General features: G+C 36.7%; 1 protein-coding gene across 1 annotated transcript in view; it reads left to right on the top strand.

Annotated features, from left to right (window-relative positions):
* Positions 1-15,789, top strand: part of RNF141 (ring finger protein 141) — a 16,731-nt gene extending 942 nt beyond the window's left edge. The window contains exons 2-5 of the mRNA XM_009288816.2: positions 1,276-1,384; positions 2,376-2,557; positions 5,838-5,945; positions 7,701-15,789. Of these exons, the coding sequence (XP_009287091.1) occupies positions 1,276-1,384; positions 2,376-2,557; positions 5,838-5,945; positions 7,701-7,851 (550 nt within the window). The 3' untranslated portion in view covers positions 7,852-15,789. The remainder of the gene's footprint in view (positions 1-1,275; positions 1,385-2,375; positions 2,558-5,837; positions 5,946-7,700) is intronic.
* The last annotated feature ends 248 nt before the right edge of the window (positions 15,790-16,037 follow it).

The following is a 16,037-nucleotide window of genomic DNA, read 5'->3' as shown; positions in this document are numbered from 1 at the left end:
CACTACTTAGCAACAACTAAAACATCGGTGTGTTATCAACATTGTTCTCTTCCTAAATCCAAAACACAGCACTGTACCAGCTACTAGGAAGGAAATTAACTCTATCCCTGCCGAAACCAGGACAGTAGGAAGTAGCAATATGAGCCCTATAAGGTACAGCTACACTAGGAGGGTAGTACCTGAGACAGAACTGTTTGTGACCATCTCTCCCACCTCTGTGGACATGCGATGCTGTTCCCCATTAAAGATGAGATGTGCCTTACTATTTGAAACCAGTGACCAAGATAATCCCAAACAAAAGGCTGCATAAGTAAGATTTTTCATAGCCTGCCTTTTGTTTGACTGATATGTGGACAGTAAAAAGAAATGAACAAAGAAGCAGAGTTGTCATTTTCACTCAGTATTTATGGTATAAAATTATATGAAGTGGAAACATACACGCTGAAAAGGGGCTTTGTAGTGTGTGGCTTTTGGTAGTGTTTGATGTTTAATGTGAATTTGTATTCAGTTTAGAAATTGTCTTGTACAGTGTCATACTCTTATGAATGACCTTCAAGAACAGATAGCTGTCTTCTGGGTAGACACATAAATAGACTTTGAAGAACATTCCCTTATGCTTTGCCTGAGAATCTAAGCATATCTCAGTATAATTAACTCCAAAATATCATTGTTGTTCAAGGTTTTTTTGTTTCTTTACAGTGTTTACTTCAGCCTGAAAGTAACATAGCTTGCTCTGATTCTTATGGAATAGACCTTTGTGTCTGTGTTCCATTAGGAAAAAAAAAAACAAAACACCACACCAAAAATCTCAGGGTCACCTGAAGCTTTGACCTGACTGCTTCATTATTAATATATACTAACAAAAATATACCTCACCTGCATGTGTTGGTACTTGCATGCTTTTTTTACATATGTGGTAGGGAAATAACCTTTTTAGATTAGACCACAAGATTGTATGATTACCGTAATAAACAGTGGAAGTATATATAAATTAAAATGTCTGTAAAGGACACTTGCTGATGCTGGATCAAAAGACTTGCACATCATTTTCCGAAATTTACCGTGCAATTTAAAGTGAAATGGATTGTGTATTTTATATTTAATGACATGCTAAGAAGGTCATTACTCTTTAATTTCATGTCTCTGGGCAGTATTGATAAAATTTCTTTAAGGATAAAGATCACATAGGTGAACCATAAATAATATCACAGTGACTGAGGTTGCTGATCTCTGCATGCCTAGCAGTGATGTAAAACTGATGTTTCTTTATTTCAGTACAGCAAAATTGGCTTCTGGACAAGACAAACATCTGTTATTTGAAGTGCAGCCTGGTTCTGATTCTTCTGCTTTCTGGAAGGTGGTTCGGATAATAATATGTACTAAAGTAAGATTGTTGAAAATTTTAACTTGGTGGCGTTTGTGTGTACAGATGTTTGAGGACTGTCACCTTTACTGGTAAAATCCAACACCTGCTACATACATTTTGAGTACATATTTTGATACAGATGATGTATTCAAGGATACTATTTGAGATAAATCAAGTTTCTGCAAAAAGCAGGTTAACAAAAACATTTTCATAACTAAGTTTAAAGGAATGATATCTTCCAATGGAACACTTACAGCTCATTAATTACGAATTCAGATGATTTGTTAGGTCAAGTCATGGTAATCAAATAGTACAACAAACTGGGAACTACATAGTTTGATAGTAGTAGAAGTTAGTCAGCAATTCCAAGCATTATTAGTTGAGCTAGTATAACTATATATATTCTGATTCCTTAGAAAACCAGTCTAGAAGTTAAATATTTAACTTAGTTTGAAGACCATGACAAAACTTACTAAGTTTGCTCTTTCTAATGAGGAGATTTTTCCCCTCTGTATCCTATCAAGTAACATCCTTAAACAATCGTGAATCCACTGAGCAATCCTAACATGCAGTTTCAACCAAGCCAACTCTCAAACTTTGTTTGAAACTAACAGTTTGTAATTTTCTGTTTGCTCTTAGTTTTCATTAAGGCAGCCATCACTGTAGGCTATTTTAAGTTCAAATATGAAATGACTGATTATTCTGTTCTTTGTTCTAAGTTTAGCCCAGATTTTTAGGCGTTAGGTCCCTACTCGCAACTTAATCCATTTGAGTAGTGATGGTAACTGTCTTGTCCTAAAAATGTAGTCCTAACTGTGGTATTCCTCATGATGAAACAGCTGTGTTTGCAGGTGTTAACTCTTACTGAAGCAGACTGCAATTTGCTAACATAGTGATGGACACTTGGGAAGGTGGCTACTGCCATGAGAATTGCAGTGCATTAAAAGAATCTTGTGCAATGTCAAGTAAAAATCTGATATGTAATTGTAAACAATTCTTATATCTTAAGATAAATAAAACAAGCGGCATCGTGGAAGCTTCCAGAATCTTGAACTTGTATCAGTTCATTCAACTTTATAAAGACATCACCAGTCAAGCAGCAGGAGTTCTTGCACAGAGTGGTACTTCTGAAGAAGCTGCTGAGAGTTTGATGTCTGTGTCATCTTGTCAGGCCAGCTTGTGGATGGGAAGGTACTTTGATATACTCTAGCTTCTGACCACGGTTACAACAAATATTTTGGAAGTTGTGTGTAAAACCTGCACTACAAACATCTAGTGATCGAAACTGCATGCTCCTGGCAGATGCAGACTTTGTATCATCACAAACATGAATAGCACACCTTCTCTTGTACCAAGAGAGCTGTGGTGTACTTGAGTGAATTCTGTTGGTGCTACCATACCTTAGCTTTCAGAACAATCATTTTAATGATCAGTCCTAATATAAACATGGTATATGTTGAATCTACCGGATAAGAAAACAGGAGGAAATGGAATCAGCTGCAGCTACAAATCTAGGGGGTTTGACAGTGTTTGTTTAAACAGATTTTGTTATTGTTCCACTTAAACTTTCTCTTCCTCTTTTACATTTTGGCATGTGAAAGTTCCCATCTGTTGCCACTAGAAATTCATTAATTATAGTAATAATATAACTTGTAAGACTGGAAAAATGTGAACTGTCTCACACATGTTGACATCCTGCTTTGTTAACTAGAGGAAAAACAAAAGACTGAGGTCAACACCTGGAATAACTTCAGTTCAAACTGAATGTAACAGCAAGAAGCTTGTCACCCTTTCCCTATGTGGAGATGTTGCTACCAATAATTCTTTACTTTTAACTTTCTGAATTAGTTCAGAGTTCTAACTCAGTTTTAAGTGAGGTAGAGATAGGTTTTACAAGAAAAAGTAGTAAATGATATAGTTCTCTATATCAATCAGTGAAGAGCTGGTAGCCAGGTATTTTAACAAAACAGGTCCCTGAGCTCATTAACTGTCTTTGGAATGTCACACTCTAGCTGTTAGAATGAGAAAGGGTTCGGCTATGTTGTCATTCTGTAGATAGAGCCCACTGGTTTTTGTAAGTCAGTGGGTTACAGAATGTGTTCTTTTCATTTAATTTCCTGTTTCTCTTGTTTGGGAGCAAATAATCTTAAATTATTGGCTGTTCTGAGTTATTAAAATGCTAGAATTAGGTAGCAAATTGTGAGCATGTTTGGGAAAGCGTATTTTCCTGCTCTTTCTCAATGATAGATGGTTGTACTAGAACACACATATATCTGGAAATGGCCTTTTACTTCAAACAAGCCAACCAAACAAAAAAACCCCAGATGCTTATGCAAAACAACTTCATGTATTGCTAAAGTCAATGACTTGATATAAGGTTTCTTAGGTGAGTTTCTTTTTCAATTTTCGACTTTGAGATGGGGGAGATGAGCATCCTTTGTGTTTGTAAACTTCATTGCTTGAGGTGGTATTAGTGACAAATAACAACGAAAAAAGAGTATACTTTTCTAATATGCTAGTAATATGCTGGAATTTAGTGAGCTGGTATTTTCCAATTGTATCTTATCCAAGTTTTTCAAGTCATTAAGAAAAATACAGGCTGAAGCACCTTCAAGTATTTTACACCGAGGAAATGTTCTGTTTAGTTTTCCGTGATATCCTCCCATTTGCCTAAATTCTTCTCACCTTTAGACATTTTCAGCTCTGCAAGAGCTAGCCGTCACTGTCCAAAAATAGCAAGTATTATCGGTTTCATTCTTCTTCTTATCTTAACTTCTTCCACTGGAATAATACCCCATTTCTCTAGAACATCCACTTCCTATTTGGAGCATTCAAAAATATCCGTAAGTGTTCTATGCTTTCTGATAGTGAAGAGACAAGCATTTCCTTAGTTTGTCACTTTTGTATTTTACCATTTCTTCAGAAACTTAGTCCAATAGCTAAATCTTAAGTTCCAGAAACTTTATAAATAGGGTACCTGTTTTAAGTATGATTGCTTGAATATACACCAGCAAATCTCAAAAATTGAGGTGTTATCAAAGGTTAGTACTCAAAGTTGCATGGTGGAGGGAAGTGAAAGGGAGCAAGTCCAAAGAACGTAGTGAGCTAATCAAAAGATAGGTTTTTTGGGAACGGTTGTCCTCACTGTATGTGAATCACCATCTGTAATTCTACAAAAAAAATCTCCTAGCATTCTAAAGTAATTTCTCAAAAAGCAAATTGAAAAGGAAACCCCAAGGACCTACTGAAGAATAAAACAAAAGCATGTTAATTGCTGTCCATTAGCTGGCTAGTCTGTACAGTTAAAAAATTACTTTGTATTTGACAAGCTCCCAAGACACCTAAGCAAAAGTGGTCTGGTCCATAGTCACAAAGGTGGTCTGTCTCTCCTGAAATGCCATTCTTTCTAGAATGCTACCTCTGTGCCCCAGGTCACAGAAGGGATTCTCAAACCAGGATTTTTGGAAAACCTAAAAAGTTTAGAACACTTACCTGGCTGTCTTGGAAGTGAGCCATAACTATAAAATTAGAGAACTTTACATGTCTAGTTGGGTCAGTGAAAGCTGAGGATTCTCTGTACCTTTTCACACTTGAGAAGTTTTGATAATGCAGATATTTGAGATGCTACTGTTAGCTTTAGATACAGGTATCTATCATTTGGGGAAAAAAAAATGAAGACAGATAAAATGAAAATGCCTGTCCCAGGGATTGATCTAATTTTTGAACTCTTTTTTTTTTTTTTTTTACTTTCTTCTCCACCCCCCACCCCCCAACAAGAACACCTAGAAGCTTAACTGGAAAAGGCATGGTAACAGTCAACTTGGGAGAGAGTCCTAATTTGAAGGAACAATCACGAGGAGTGTATTGCAAGCTAAAACCAGCCTTTTCATTCTAATTATCAGTTTAGCTCTTGGCATTTTGATGGCATGTGAAATTAGCGTACATGCATTCTAGTAGTGATCCTCTCAGCATGCATGTTTTTACCTAGGATATAAGCCAGTACACAGAAATTTGACAAAGTTCATTATGAAATAGTTCAGCCTGACACTCTGAAAGAAAGGCAGATTCTTCTCCTGCCTTTAATGTAAACAGTGTTTCTGTTCTTTTGCCCAGTCATGTGATATGTAACAGTTACAATTTCTCACGCTTCCTTGTTGATATGAAAAAGGATTTGTATAACTCTTTGCAACACCAAAAGCACCGCATGACACAAAAGATAAATGCATATTCTAACTTAGTTTAGTTCATTTACTGCTGTTTGTTGGTAGCTTGAGGCTATGTCTGCTGACATAGGCTGGGATGATGTAACTAGTCCATTCACAAAGCTACATGTTCCTTGCAGATAAGCACAGGTGTTCCTTTCTGTCCATCACTCATTATTATGAAAAATGTAGTAACTAGCATAGTTAATAGAGCATAAATATAAAACTTCCTAGTTATCTGGGAGAAAATATTGTCTTCTCTTCTGCAGGGTTAAACAGTTGACAGATGAAGAGGAATGTTGCATCTGCATGGATGGGCGTGCTGATTTAATCTTGCCCTGTGCTCACAGTTTCTGCCAGAAATGCATTGATAAATGGTAATACATATTAAAGGATATTCATGATTTTATAGTATGTACTGGTTATCTGACATGTTTCAGTTTGGTCTGACAGATTCCTTAGTCCTATATAATTCAATGTCTGAAGATATTTGCAAGCTAATGTACATACGATAATGTATGTACATTGCAAGCTAATGTACATACATTAAGTAGCTTGAGTAAAATTAGACTGTAGCAGAAGGAAAGAAGGATTTCAGAATTTGTATACATTTTATGAAGAATTTCATTTTGGAAAAATATGTGAAGGTGCTTTTCAGCATTTGTTTTGTAATTTCTTGCCTCTTTTTATTCGTGTAAAACTAAATTATTGTATGCTTGCTTGAAAACTAGGGAAGACGGTATATGCTGATGCTGGCTTGTTATGTTTTGCAATCTCATGAAAAGCTTCTTTTTAAGGAAAAAATCAATAGTTTGTAAGACTATGCAAATATGAAGGCAAGTTGGACTGTCTTACCACTTATTTGGGAAATAACTATCAGAGGGATTTTTTTCCATATATTATGCTTTCACTTGAAATAAATAGCATACAATTTACTAATTTAAATATATCAGACTTTTCCAGGAAAAGCTTTTTTCTCAATAGCAACACCTTCAGATTTATGTATAACATATATCTTACAGTATGTGTTCAGCTTCATAGCAAACTGAACAGCTCTTCAGCTTCTGCATCTGTCTGATACACCAGTTGTTTGAAAACTGAGAGAGAAAAATTGCTTTGTGGCAGAGCGTAGCTCTTTGACCATGCAAAAGACTTTACAAGGATTAGGCAGGTGTTCTGGCAGTCTCGCATTAGGTGACACAGATATTCTCAGTTAAAGGCTTTTTTTGACTAGTAATGCAAATGATCTTACATTTAAGTCACATAGTTTGTGCATAAGAATTTGTTTTGTGGATTTTTCAAAGGCTTATCAAGGAAGTTATTCTAACAACACCATGCTCCCACAAGGAAAAAATGTAGTAAAAATCGCTGGATCTCAGAGTATAACTAGTCCTCTCTCTTTTCTGGGAAAATATTTTAACATCTATCAGCAATACAGGGCTTAGTTTAGCGACTGCGGTGGAGAGTGGACTATATTCTACTTTGGCTAATGAATCAGCTGAACTCTTAACTAAGTTCCAGTTATACCATTCTTTTTTTGGTATTCAGTTTTCAAGGTTCATCTTTTCTTAACCTAGGCATATAACAGAGGCTCCCAGCTCAGAAGCATAATTGTTTGGGACCCCCGAGTTAGTCGGTGGAAGGGGATGGGGCCCTGAGCGACCAATTCTAAACTTCAGTGGGCTGAGTGACCCAGGAAAAGGGTTCCTTTTTCTCTTTATATAGAAAGCTTATGGGGACTGGTTTCTGAAGTACCTCAGCTAAATATTTAAAGATAGGAAGAATTAATTTAGACCATGGATTTCCATTTAAACTTTCTGGACAGGTAGCTAGATGCATTCTATTTAACCTGAGCAAACTTGATTATGAGGAACATGACTCCAAATTTATCACTCAAATAATGGAGCTGCATTCAGAATTGTTGGCCCATCTTCCTCACAAAGAAAATGTTTATAAACAAACAAAAAATATATAGGTGGTCTAATCCAGTTAACCTGATCATTCTTGAAGTTCTCACTGGGTTGCTTCTGGTTTTGGTTTGGGTTTTTTTGTTGTTTGGGGGATCTTTTGGCTTTTTTTGGCCAGGAAGAGACCATCAATGAAAAATACTCATTTCTCTGGCTTCCTAACAGGAGTGATCGTCACAGAAGCTGTCCTGTCTGCCGTCGGCAAGTGACTGGGGCAAGCGATTCTTGGGTGGTCTCGGATGCACCTACAGAAGATGATATCGCTACTTATATACTTAACATGGTAGATGAGGCGGGCCAGCCTCACAGACCCTGACACTGGCTAACAAGCTGATAATAGCAGAAGCACTTGAAGCTTTCGTTTTCACGAACGTCTGTTTTTACCTCTTGTTGCCGTTCTTCCACAGTCTGTCTTTTACTTCTCTTCTTGGCTGCTGTGAATCTACGCTGCTCTTTTAAAACACAGGGTATATGAGCCAGTGTATGTGTGTGCAGTCTTAATTATTAATCTGCACTTTCAGTAAACTCTTTGATCATTAACAAAGTTTATTTTAAAAACAACTTTTGATATTAACTAACAGTTCGACTACTAGATGAAGCGATTTATGACAGCACAACTACAACTGCTAACTGCTGTTTGAACATCACAGTGTACTGCTACGGAAGGTGAACCGTGTCAGATGGCTTGACCTCACAGTTCTTATCCTTAAAAGCAGTCCCTTTTCGTTTCATGGCAAATGTGAATAAAGATGATGAGTTAGCACTAGTGGTTATTAATTTGAAATTTTAATGCTGAAACCTGAAGATGTCCCACTGACTGTTCTTCAGTAGCCAGTTATTGCTGCTTTTAGTGTTCACAGATCTGATTTCAATCTGATCTGTTACGAGTTTTAGTGTTAATTATTTTAAACCTGTTTTGGAGAGTGTAGGCAGCTTTGTAAATGTACTTGTGCACTTCCCTTTATTCTTCTAACAAGATTTCTCTCTTCGAATATTTTTTTAAATATGATACTTAGCATAGTCTTATTAGTGTAGAAACATTAAACAGTTTCATACACAATCCTAAAAAAAGTAAATCGGTTTCTTTATGGTTTTTTTGATCAAGAACAGCCAAAATTATTTTTAAACATTAGGCATATCTGAAGAGAATGACTTTATTTGAATTAGCAGTTAAGGTGTAGTTTAGTCTGATGCTGTGGTTTTATCTGCTTCTCTTGAGTTTTTCAAGTGATGAAATCAGAGTTATAAGGTATACTAAGGGTTATGAGGTGATAATCTAAGTAAGGGTGCTGTGCTTTTATCTACAAGTGCAATATGCTTTTATGTAGCAGAGAGAAACTTCTACTTTAATAATGTTGCTTGCAGCGAGATGTGCATGTGACAACTTGGGAAAAGGGATATCACAACTGGAGCGCAACAGTGTATTTCTGTGTCCAGCAGAGTAAAATCTTCAAAGAGCTGAGTTTAGACAGTCTAAAATTGTTAGTATTCAGGGAACCCATCTTAAGCCTCTTTTGCATAAATAGTGTTACGGAACTCAACTGCTATTGTAGAGAATTAATTAATGATTTTTTTTTAAGTATCTATTAACAAATACTACTCTTTTAACTTGAGGCTATTGAGTGGGAAATATCAAGTGTAGCATTTGAGGGAATATCAGCGTAAATCTTAAGTACTGTAAGACTGCATTTTTAATTACCCTACTTGTTAAAATTCAGTAACGCCATAAGGCTAAGGCCTTTTGTCACAGACAGGTTCTGAACTAAAAGGCGTGTGCACACGTAGATATGCACATTTGGGTTATTTTTCTTAATTGGCTACAGAATAATTTAATTCCGTTGGGGACCAGATCTTGGGAATTTCTCTATTATACTTCCATTTGTTAAGGAACATGCATAGCATATGGCACCCGTTTGAGCTTGGCTTATGGCATAGTTGTCAAATTTATCATAGACATTAAGACAGATAAGCAACGTACTCTTCTTGTGTATATCATCTAAAAGCCAGTATGGCTTAGTGTGTAAATCTGTATTTAACTATTGAAAAATCCATTTCTGAATGTATATAGCTTAAAACTAATTTTTTTCCTTTGTTAATCCTTTGATATCAATGAGATGTTCTTCAGAAAATGTATGGACTGTTCGGTTGCATAAAGGCAGTTATTATTTGGGCTGAAAATTGTTAATGGTCAGGGATTTTGCACTGAAATATTTGCAAATATTCCTAATCACACACCAGTCTGGCTTCTTTTTGCTTTTTAAGCTTGCATTAGTCCATGTTCAGAACATTAAAAGAACCTTTGAATTTTTTAAACTTTTTATATCACTGGAACAGAAAGAGCATCTAAATTAAAGCTTCAAGCTAACTTTATTTTTCAAGTATTTCAAGAATTATACTTCTGAACTGAGATTTTATAAGTTGACTTTCTGCTGAGAACTTACATGAATTTCTTAAAATGTAATTTTGTAATGATGCAAACAGGTTGTTAATTGCAGCTTAATGACACTTGCAATTACAATGTAAACTAATGCAAAAATTATTTAAATAGTGAAAAAGTAAACTTTGTATTCTGTACAGCTTTTTTTAATTAAGTTGCTGTAATTCACACTGCTCTGATGTAGGTACTGTAATGTGTGCCTTGTAAAATATATGTACTGTATGTTATATGGGATAATAGGTACATTAACACTGAAAAACTAGTAATTTGGTCCTGGTTGGTATTACCTGGTCTGAAGTGCTTAGCTGAAGTTTAGCAAACAATTTTGGAAAAGGAATCCCATTGGCAGGGACATGGCAATGGGTTCCAGAAGCTGGACCTTGAAAATGTGAATTACTACGAATAGCTGTTGGTGGGGGGCATTAGAACAAACTAAACTTTCTTGTGTTAAGTGAAGATTTCTTACAGGTTTAATGTGAAATTGTAATTTAAACATTATAGATTGTATTAATAGCTAAGGACATTCCAGTATATTAAACTTTGTGTATGAATTGTGCAATAAAGTTACTTTGGAAGAAATGTCAAAGTTCTTTTAAGCTTAAGGAATCTCTTGGCTTTAATACCACAAAAGTCTGAAAACTGAATTTTAATCTAAATACAATTCCTTTGTACAGGTGGTGTGGTTAAAAGTATGCCATTAGGAGTCAGATGTCTCTTAAACTTTGAAGTGTGATATTAACAAGGTAGCTGAAATGCAGCTCTGCAAGAAAGACTCACTGATTCTTTTATTTTTCGTTTGTCAGAATAAATAGATTGGAACATTCTGCAGTGATGGGAAAAATTAAACAAACAACTCTACTTCTTAAAAGGACAGCGTTGAGGAGCAGGTTTCTTTGGGGAAAGGATTTTTTTTTTTTTTTTCAGAGAAGTGTGATTTACTTTTTCCCCAAGTTATTCCGTCATGCTTCTGATAGTATTTTAAAGCTTAAGAATGCTAAGGTTTGGAGTATTCTTTCTTCTCAGATTTTTCCTGGTTTTTAATAAGAATTGAAGTATATAATTAATGTAACTGTTTCCTCTGTCTAGTTACTTGGTTTATCTGTTTGGATCTTTCAAAGCCAAGTGAGAAATGGGAGAGGAATTCATTAACAGATCAGGAAATTAAAATTGGAAAACTTAGAAGTTGACGGACACACCAGGAGGTAGGTGTACTTGAGGAATTAACAAATGTTTATATTTTCTAGGTTTCAAGTTTAGACACCATATTAATGTAATGTGCATGGGTTTTTTAGTGGGAAATGGCATATTTAACTTCTACCTTTCCTTTAAAGAGAATTCTGTATATAATTATAAAGGTTTTCTAATCCATACTCATTCCAGTTCTGGAAACGGAAGGCAACCAGTGAGATCTGTGTGCTGTAGGTTTGAACTGAACTGTTAAATTCCACCCTGCGTAGCTGCATGTGCCAAATGCACTATTTTTAGAAGGAACATCTTAGCTATGGTTCTTTTGTGCTTTGCGTCCTGCTGAATCCTGGAACAGTAGCCTCCTCAGGGAGCCTTAAAGATGCTTGATGTAAGTGGGAGCTGTATGCTAACCTGTCTGGCCTTAATTCTTGACATTGCATATACGTAAGTCTTTAATTTTGTATCCACTAAATACACATGCTCTGTAATGGAAGTAATTATATTGTGACTACTATTCCAGTAATGAATTACTTTCTTTGTTAAACCACTCTTGAAGATAACTTACCATAAGGTTTTATCCTCACCTGTTTTAAGTGGGTGAATGGAATTCCGCTTTCTTTGTAAGTGTCTTAAAAATTAGTAATTTCAAAGCTGAATTTTTTTGAATTGTCATTTCTTTAGATGTTTGGTTCTAAGGCCTAGAATTTATCATATGGCAACATCTCCAAAGACTGAACGTTCTTTTCCTGTTGCTATGTGTATCTGAAATTAACCTGAATGGGACAGCGTTCTTTTCCAGTACCTGCAGTGTACAATCACCAGATAGCGTGTTTTGCTGTGACCTAGCCATGTTCCAATTAATGTTATGTCTGTGAGGGATCTGACAACACGTTCTACTTTTGTATCTGAGCTGTCAAGATGTTAATTAGCAGATGATTGCTTACGTATTGCTTACCTCACTAACCTAACTATTGAGGTTAAAACATTAAACGCTGGGCGTGGGTTTTGTAGGCCTGAAATTAAAAAAAATTTGAGTTTTGTGAACTTGGATGGAACTTTGCCCAGTGTAAGTAAGTCTGGTGGAATGAAGAATACTATCCAACAGGTAATTGTTCAAAGCGCTATTTAAAAATAGAAGGTGTTTGATGAATTAAGCTTAAATTAGTCAGAAACCTGCCCTTCTGGAATTTGATTGTATGCGGAACCAGGTAGGGTTCTGATACCACAGTCTGTGCTTCTATGCTAATGTGATTCCAACCCACTTTAATAGACCTTCCAAAAATATTTTTGATGTGAGGTGGTACCCATGAGTCATGGTTAATGATTAATGAATTAGCTGTGTTGGTGTCTCACTATTATATATACTATTCTCTATGCTGCTTAGCATTGATATTTAGTGCTTTGAGAGGTATGGGGGAGAAATACACATTCTTCAGTTACAGGTGAATCTGTACTCGTGCTTCGTGAGTGCTTGCTTGTGTACAGAAATAAAGGGTTTGTATACAGAAAGAGACACGTTTTAATCTTCATCTAAGAATCTTTATTACATTTCCTACTGAAGAAAGTAATTTGTGTTAAACCTTTTTCCTCAAAAGTCATCTTGACTGTAGCAGAATGTCTATGTTGGTATCAACTATTTATTCCAATTTGTCACTTGTTGGCTTCTTAGTTGTATTCTTTTTGTCAGATAAAGCTGTTCTGTGTACTGCTTAAATTGTTTCAACTGTGAGTGTCAGAACTGCTTTCCTGCTCCCAAATTCAGGTGTTTTGACTCTCAGTTTAATACCAAGATGTGGCTCCAGGATCAGAAGAGGTGCTGCATGCCCCACCCTGATGCCCAGTTTGGACGAGCAGGGAACAAGGGCGCCAAGAGACAGTGGGGGCAGCCCTGCAAAACAATTGCACTTCAGGACTTAATGCCAGGTCTTCTGTTGGCACAAATCAGAGTAGTTGGTTTCCATTAATGCTGAATTGCTTTAAGTCAGCTAAGCTTTTAACTCCTCATCTTTATCTCCACTGGTTTCTTTTTTCCAGTTTTCATGCTGTGGTAGTCCTTAATTTTGGTTTAGTCTTCTGTACTGCTAACAGTTTAATTGCATAGGTTTTTAGTTCTACTTAAATGAGCGGCTACAATTTTATTGAGAGGTATACACACACAAAAACCCTAACCATATTCTTTTATAATTTATTTATTAGTGTAATGTTTAATGCTTCCACAAGAGGCAAAAGATAAACATCATTTAACCCAGGCACAGAAAGAAAAAGCAGTTTTTACAGACATCCCTCCCCCCGACCTTTTTCAGATTTAGATTACAACTAGGCAAATAGAACAGAAAGGTTTAGCCACAAGGAAAGAACAATGATATGAGAAGGTAAGGTGCTCTGGGGTGAGAAAGAAAATTGTATAATCCAGTGGCAGCGCAAATGCCTTAAGTTTACTAAAGTAACAGAATGGAAGAGCGTCACTAGAAATTGTTCCAATAGATATGTTGTAAACACCAAATAACCATTTTAGGTGAAAGTATAAAATGCTCTGAGCTAACAGATTTAAGGAAGTCTTGAATAATGTTTGAACATTATTTGAACACCAAGGAAATGATGAGAAAATAGAATATTCTCCCATTCTGAAGCAACACCCGCCCCAATCACCACCTGCAATGTTCTTCTAGTCCCTTTCTGTTTGAGTAAAACACAAGCTGTGGTGTAACCAGGTTTGATCTCAACACTGTCGGGGGGGAATCAGCAACTGCCCTGTCTTGCATTTGAGTAAATGTGTACAATAGTAATTCAGATGTCAGTAACACTTCAACACTGGGTCTGCCCTTCGTTACATACATATCCTAAGACTGCAAGGTTATTTTGAACAGCCATACATTAGAACAAAAGTGCAACTTTAGAAAAAGAGAAGAAGCTGAAGTTTAAGAACTGAACTTGAGAATCAGTAACTTTTGCCTAATTAAAAGATGACCAAAAGAAATGTAGTAGTGGGAGCTTGAAAGGATGTCGGTTTGTTTCCCTAAATGTAACACTATTAGCTCAAGTTATCCTTAAAAGCAGCACACAAGGAAGCACAGAAAGAGAACTTGTGGTCATGGCCACTTGTGGGTTATTGTTATTATTATCAAAATCCTGATTACTGTCCGTTAACTGAACATTCAAATCCAGTTTGGGTTTTTTTCTTTAATAAGAGCTACAGACATATTAGAACCTGATGCGTTTGAGGTAAGGAAAGCTGAAAAGGTATTAAACATACACGGATTTGGTATATTATTAAGAAAACTAAATAAGAAATTTAAGTGACAACAAAAGCAGCACTAATAGCAATCTTCAGGTGAAACAACCCAAGTAAAGCAATGTTTATCAGGTGAAAATACTTAAAATTTAAATTCTTCAAACCAAGCATGTTGCTTATTTAGCCTGGACATAGATGCTTTGCTCAGGTAAATTATGTTATGTTGATAACAACTTATTAGTTAATAAGTTGTACTAATGAAAACAAGATGTCTGCATTTTATGCAGCTAAAAATGCTCCAACCACTGTTTTCAGACTTCATCCTAAGGAAATTACACTTGCCAATCCTGATAATGCATTATATGAGCTGCTGAAGTTTCTAACAGTGAGGCCAGTAGGCATTGTTGACTAATAGCTTTGGACAATTTTATTATCGTACAGTTGAACAGTGTAGGCGTAGCACAGTTTCGCACAATTTTTAGCTGCACAAGGAATACAAAATCTGGCACTAGTTGAACACTGCAGACATTAGGCTAGGTCGCTGAAGAGCTAAAGTCAAGCCTCCCACCACCTGTCTGCAACCATATTGTGGATGAAGAACGTCTGCAATCACTGCAGCTCCCTATGCATGACACTGGCAAACTGTAATGGTGACTGGATGGCCAGAACTCTACTCCTGTGCCTCGGTCTCCCTCGGGGCAGCCTTACTTCCAGGCTGCTTCCTAAGGGTCTTTAGGTTTAATCTCTCTTACAGGGCTGCACAGCTATAGGAGGTGATAAGGAATTCCTCCTTCCCTTACTTTAGTGCCATTTCCCTGCAATCACCGTTCAGGACAGCAGGTATGTTAAAAAAGTGTCCTTGTAGGTATTGCTTTGAACTGCCACAGCCTGAGGAGACAGTGTATGTCTTCAATGCATATATACATTTATGCCATTAATGAGTTGTTTGGTACTGGTGATGTCATCACTGCTACTTCTGGCTGCCTTTACAAGGGAAAGTGAGACCTGATCAGCCCTTGAAAGGAAGGATGTAGGTGCCCAAGCCCCAGGAGAGGGGCCTAGCCTAAGAAATACAAGTGGCACAAGATATCTGATGTAGTAAAACATGCAGGGTTCTAGGTCTAGTGAGGCTCAATTGGCTAGTATTCATTATTTGCTTTTTATGCATTAATTCTGAATTACTGTTCTAAGATGCCTGACTTCCCTATGTATTATATTAGATACCCAGGTCTCTGTAGGCTCAATAGCTTAGGGACTATAGGCCTTCAAATTAAGTAGCGTAATGTTGGACTTACAGGCATCAACATCCTCTGCTGCCCCTAGCCTCGAGTCTTTTTTATAGAATCATAGAATGGTTTGGGTTGGAAGGGACCTCTAACGGTCATCTAGTCCAACCCCCCTGCCGTGGGCAGGGACTTCTTCAACTAGAGCAGGTTGCTCAGAGCCCTGTCCAACCTGACCTTGAATGTTTCCAGGGATGGGGCATCCACCACCTCTCTGGGCAACCTGTGCCAGTGTTTCACCACCCTCAGCATAACAAATTTCTTCCTTCTATCTAGTCTAAATCTACCCCCTTTTAGTTTAAAGCCATTCCCCCTTGTCCTGTCGCAACAGGCCCTGCTAAAAAGTGTGAAACTACATGCAG

This window comes from Aptenodytes forsteri, unplaced genomic scaffold (assembly GCF_000699145.1).
Source record: "Aptenodytes forsteri isolate BGI_AS27 unplaced genomic scaffold, ASM69914v1 Scaffold8, whole genome shotgun sequence".
NCBI lineage: Eukaryota > Metazoa > Chordata > Aves > Sphenisciformes > Spheniscidae > Aptenodytes > Aptenodytes forsteri.
The sequence above is the reverse complement of the archived record's forward strand: the minus strand, read 5'-3'. Positions and strand labels throughout refer to the sequence as shown.